Source organism: Triticum urartu, chromosome 5 (genome assembly GCF_003073215.2).
Source record: "Triticum urartu cultivar G1812 chromosome 5, Tu2.1, whole genome shotgun sequence".
NCBI lineage: Eukaryota > Viridiplantae > Streptophyta > Magnoliopsida > Poales > Poaceae > Triticum > Triticum urartu.
In genome coordinates, this window is record NC_053026.1 from 39,215,176 (window position 1) to 39,221,249 (window position 6,074).

Consider the following 6,074-nt stretch of genomic DNA (forward strand, 5'->3'; position numbering starts at 1 on the left):
GAGATTATATTCTCATCGTGTAGGGGACTGTGGTAAAATGGGCAGATATCTGCATGCCTAAGGACCGTGGTGGTCTGGGCATCATTGCCTCCCGTCGGATGAACATGGCGCTCATGTTGAGATGGGTATAGTGCATCTTACAAGGCGGGGGAGGATTATGGTTGCAACTCATTAAAGCGAAGTACCTGAGGGGAGACCCACTCTTCGCTTGCAACCGGATCGGATGGAGGGCTCACAATTCTGGCGGGCCATCCAACGGATCAAGGAGGGGATTCTCCTAGGGATCTCCTTCTCCTTGGGGAACGAGAAAGGGATCCAATTCTGGTTGGACCCCTGGCCGAATGTTGAACCCCTCCGTGTTTCTTTCCCGGGCCTATTCTCGATTTGTGCGGATCTATCGGTCCTCGTGGCTACGGCTTTCCAAGCTGGATAGTGGAGCATCGGCTTCTGTCGCACCTTTGGACAGGGCGAACATAATGACTGGACTAGACTGCGGGATGCCCTCCCACTCGTGCTCCCGGACTATCCGGACACGGTATCCTGGCGGCTCGCGCCATCGGCAGAGTTTTCGGTGAGCACGGCTTACCAGGCCCTCTGCCGGTCGCCGGCCACCCCTTGGCTATCCCCATCATGGAAAGCCCCCGTATCTCTAAAGATTAAGATCTTCATTTGGCAATTACTACGGGACCGCCTCCCCTCGTGGACTGAGGTTCTTAAGCGGCACGGACCTGGTGATGGTTGGTGAGGTACCAGAGACTAGGACCCATATTCTCGTGTACCGCGACAAGAGTTCTTTGGACATATGTCCGCGAGGCCATGGGGCCTGATTGGGAGGCCCTAAATCTCGCCGAGTTCCTCCAGCTTAGAGCTGTACAGCTGCCACGTCATCGCCGCCTTTTTTGGCTTATTTTTGCGGCGATGTCGTGGACCCTTTGGACTACTAGGAATAAGATGGTGATGGAGAAGGTTTTTCTGAGGAAGGCGTCTGACTCCTCCTTCAAATTCCTTGCTTTCCTGCAGCACTGGCACCCGCTCTTGAGGCAGCGTGATCGCGACCGTCTTGGCTTGATGATGGACGACCTTCTGGCTTCGGTGCGTCGACTATCTTCCTCGTAGGGCCGCTTTATGGCCGCCACTAGGTGGTTTTTTTCCTATTTCTCTTATGCTTTCTTGGGCTTAATTGTGCTGTGGCCCCAGCCATTATTTGTCGTATGTTGTGAAACTGACGATGTATGAACCGTTGCTTTATTTATAAAGTTGGGCGAAAGCCTATTTCAAGAAGATGTAGGGGACCGAGGTCATGTGCAGAGCCTCTAGATGCTGAACTCCTTGTCCGTATGGAGGCGTGAACCTTGCTTTGCAGTGGACGCAACAACCCATAGAAATGGAGACGGACAGCCTCGCTCAATATGATCAAGGTAGTGGAGAGGGACCGGTCTTGTTATGCCATGCTTACTGACCAGATTAGGAGACTGCTGGGAGACGGGAGATTAGTTAAACTAGCTCATATACGTAGAGGGCATAATGGCATTAGCCATTACCTGGCTGCTTTTGGTAGAATTGAGAAACGCACGGTTGTATGGCTGGGTTCAGGACCAGGTGTGGTGCCTGACTTATGTAAGAATGACATTGATCCCGAGTAATAAATGAAAATTATTTTTCGCCTGCAAAAAAGAAAAGAAAATGAAAGGATCAAAACCTTGTCTTAGCTTTTGGTCGGAATTGGCTTAGACGGGTCCTGCGCACCAGAGCCACGTCGAAGCCAATAAACGTGTGCTCATTCCCGCAAGAAGAAGAAGAAGAAGGAGGAGAAGAAGAAGAAGAAACGTGTGCTCAGTTTGGTAGCGAAGCTCAGCACAATATTACCTTGAAGCCTCAAACAGGGGAGGGGGTCACCGTTTCCTCTCTGGTGTAGCAACCCGTTTTTCCAACTAGGCTGATAGAAAAATGTTCAAAGAGACAGAAATGCACAACGGGGTAACCCGTTTCCTCGGAACGCATCGCTGCGTGTCGCCTCTCGGTTCGGTAACATGGTTTTGGGTTTGTAAGCCGTTTCGGTGATATATATGCGGTACACGCACGGTTTCTGATGATGACAACGTCTATTTTCTCGGAATGAAAACACGTCCGGCCAAACTCCAAAAGCTTTAGAGTCGTACCACCACCGGTGCGGTGCAAATTGGATCCATGAACCCCGTTTAGAGATCCACATGCATGCATGCATGCATGTACCGGAAGAGACAGTGTCACCATCCTAGACCCCACACGGCCGCACGAGACCAAAGAAAAAGAAGCAGAGCGCACATCTCCCTTGCCCCACGACCGTCCCGCACGATGCACGGGAGCACGTAGCTCGCACCAACCAGGACGGATCGGTACATGCATACGTATCTCTCATACAAAACCCTTTTAGAACCAGCAAGACACGCTACACTGCTCACACTACTGCTACTACTACTTGACTGGCACTAGCAGACCGTCGTAGGAGCGCACTGCAGTAGGAGGAGTAGGAGTGAGCGACGCACGTCCAACATACAGTGCATGTCGCATGCACCGGCACGTACCGGCACACCCAACCCAAATCCCCGGTGGTGTCCAGTGGGTGGCTGTCTCGCTCGCTCCATCTGGCAACCACCCATTCGCAGGCCACACCCAGTTTGATTTGAATTACTAAGCTCCACTGCGGAGTACGGTAAAAAGTAGATTTCTTACGGCGCTGCGAAATGGCGGCCATGCCCCTACTGCCCACGGGCCTAGTCCATGCCAGACGACCGTCTGACGAGCCTCTGCCGGTGGCGCCGACCGGCGGGGCACGCCGGGCCCGCGTGTCATCGAGGCGTGCGTGCCTCGTCGCCGTTGGTATAAAACGCCCGGAGACCCAACAACCGTCCAAGCAACAAAGCACTAGCAGAGCGAGAGGAGAAGAAGCTTCCGTCGTCGTCTCACTGTGTGCCACTGTGCGAGCGAGCGAGGAGAAAGGTGCCGCCCGTGCGTTTTGATGGTGGCCGCGGTGCGAGCTCCGGTGCCCAGGAAGCCGCCCGCGGAGGGGACGCTGCTTCTGGCGGCGGAGGAGGGGCTGTCGGACCTGGACACGGCGTCGTCCACGGGGGCGCCCAACTCGAGCCTCAGCTCGGCCAGCAGCGCCGGCAGCCTCGCGCGCTGCTCCAGCCTCTCCCGCCTCTCCTTCGACTGCACCCCGTCCGCGGCCATGTCGGCGGCGGCGTGCTCCCCGCGCCCGTCTGCGGCGTTCCGGCCGCACCGCTCCGGCGACGTGGCGTGGGCGGCCATCCGCGCGCTCTCGGCGGCCTCCCCGGCGACCCCGCTCGGCCCCGCGGACTTCAGGCTCGTCCGGCGCGTCGGCGGCGGCGACATCGGCACCGTGTACCTCTGCCGCCTCCGGGCCTCGGCGGAGGCGGAGGCCCCGTCGTGCATGTACGCGATGAAGGTTGTCGACCGCCGCGCCGTGGCCAAGAAGCACAAGCTGGAGCGCGCGGCGGCCGAGAAGCGCATCCTGCGGCTCCTCGACCACCCGTTCCTCCCCACGCTCTTCGCCGACTTCGACGCCGCCCCGCGCTTCTCCTGCGTCGTCATGGAGTTCTGCCCCGGCGGCGACCTCCACTCGCTCCGCCACCGCATGCCCTCCCGCCGCTTCCCGCTCCCCTCCGCCCGCTTCTACGCCGCCGAGGTGCTCCTGGCGCTCGAGTACCTGCACATGATGGGCATCGTCTACCGCGACCTCAAGCCGGAGAACGTGCTGATACGCGCCGACGGCCACATCATGCTCACCGACTTCGACCTGTCGCTCCAGTCCACGTCGTCGCCGTCGCTGGAGCCCGCCGTCCCCGAGGAGGAGGAAGAGGAGGAGCCGCGCAGCGCGTCCTGCTTCCCGATACGTTTCAGGCGGCGGAGGCACCGTCGCCGGTGCGCGGCGTCTCCCCCGCGGTTCGTGGCGGAGCCGGTGTCGGCGCGGTCGTGCTCCTTCGTGGGCACGCACGAGTACGTGGCGCCGGAGGTGGCAGGCGGCGGCGCGCACGGCGCCGCCGTGGACTGGTGGGCCTACGGCGTGTTCCTCTACGAGCTCCTCCACGGCCGCACCCCGTTCGCGGGCGCCACCAACGAGGACACGCTCCGCAACATAGTGCGCGCGCCGCTCACCTTCCCCACCTCCTCCTCCGGCACCGGCTGCCACGCCGACGTCGCCGCGGCGCGGGACCTCATCGCGCGCCTGCTCACCAAGGACCCCGCCGCCCGGCTCGGGTCCCGCCACGGCGCCGCCGACGTGAAGGCCCATCCCTTCTTCAAGAGCCTCAACCTCGCGCTCCTCCGGTCATCGCGTCCACCCGTCGTCCCCAGCGCCCCGCTGCACCGGTCGCAGTCCTGCAAGACGCCGGCGTCGCGCAAGCCGGACACGCAGCGCTTCGACCTCTTCTGACCGACCGACCGGCCGACGTCGTCGTAGCCTCCCCGAGTCAACACCGGCGGCTGGAGGCAAACCTCCTCCGGCCGTCTCGTGGCGCCGGGGGCGACGTTAACCCCTTGATAATTACGACTCCTAGCTAGCGCTAGCGCATGCATGCATTGACCTAGCCTACTACTACTAGTATTAGCTGCCAGTGCACCCTTGTACAATCAACTGTTAATTACGCTTCTCAGCACTGTTAATCTCCCATGTGCTAGTGCTGCCTTGCGCCCTACAACTATTCGAGGTTACACTTGTCACTCCATTTTCTACTTAAGGGACGTCTGTGAATCGTGTCGTGGCTTTGACACGGATTATTGATCAAGGAGTACACTGATTAGTTTTTAGGATTTGCGTTAATGATGTGGTGGTGCTATCGGGACAAGCGTCACATGGGTGTTGGAGCTGTCTGGTCACAGGGCTGCGGTTCCCATTAATCGCTCGTTGACCTGTCCCTTGCTTCTGTCTCCTCTCATCTGTCTCTGGGCGTGTCCATATGATGTGGCCTCATGAGCCTGAGTGATTTCGGTTCGTGGTGTGGTTCAGCTTGCCGGGGAGATAAGTGACATTCCCAACAAATGGCCGGTTACTCATCTTATCCGCCCAGAGTTTTTCCTGCTCTCGTGTTTTCATGTCTCTACACAATCTTTTTATCCAAGAGTTTCGCAGGAATTACTAGAAAATATTCCTGAGTTGGTGATTTGATTGGAACACACTGTTTTTTCCTGCGTGTGGAGATGTTTCTGACTTTCTCAGTGCAGGTGAGCCCGTGCATGCCGGGAGCGGCGACCTTGGAGAGCGCGCACAGTGTTCGTTTCCTTTTGCGCGCGCGCACGGCAGCAGCGACGCACACGGCAAGTGCACATCGTCAGCCGCTGCTGGCTGCTGCTGCGCTGCACTGCAGTGCACGTAGGGCGGTCGCGCCCCGCCCGGCCGGCGCGCGCGTATGGTCGCCGGCCGGCGGCCGTGGACCGCCCCCCGGCTTTGCCGTGCCGTACCAGCGGTAGCCGACCCCGTCACGCAACGTGACGTGCCTGCCGGCCGGTCTTCTCCGGTCGACAGATCCGTGACCGGTGCCTGCTGGAGCCGGAAAAGCTTGACGCGACACGTACGTAGCTATACGCCGGGCGTACCCCGTACAGGACTGTACAGGTCTGCGCGTGTCGTGTCCCTGGTCACCACCTTGAGAGCCTTGGGCGCACGCCACCCCGCCCCCACCTGCGGCCCCGCCCCGGGCCGTGGATGCATCGACGCACGCATGGGACGGACGCGCAGCCTTGCGCAGAGCCAGCGGCAGCCTTGACCCCAAACATGGTAAACCCAGTCGCCTCGATCCGGCCACCGCGCTCTGCATGCCCGGCCCGGCCCGGCCACGTAGCCGAAGACGATGAGGATGCAACGCATCTCGTCGGCGGAACCGGATTCTAACATCGAGAAGGAATGTAACATTGAGAAGGAATGTCACGGTGCTACAGTGTTAGCCTAGTGTAAAATGAAAAAAGAAAGTTAGAGACGGTTGTTTAGTGTTGGTATTTACTGTAGATATAAGTAATTTAAATTTTATTTTATTTCACCATCAATTTGTTTGCCTGTAGTTATTATAAATGTACACGGT

The 6,074-nt window shown here is 58.8% G+C and overlaps 1 protein-coding gene across 1 annotated transcript; it reads left to right on the forward strand.

The window, feature by feature from the left end:
• The first annotated feature begins 2,878 nt into the window (after window positions 1-2,878).
• LOC125507742 (protein kinase PINOID-like) lies at window positions 2,879-4,806 on the forward strand. The gene has a single exon (XM_048672234.1). The coding sequence runs from the start codon at window positions 2,999-3,001 to the stop codon at window positions 4,430-4,432; it is 1,434 nt and encodes a 477-aa protein (XP_048528191.1). The 5' UTR covers window positions 2,879-2,998; the 3' UTR covers window positions 4,433-4,806.
• The last annotated feature ends 1,268 nt before the right edge of the window (window positions 4,807-6,074 follow it).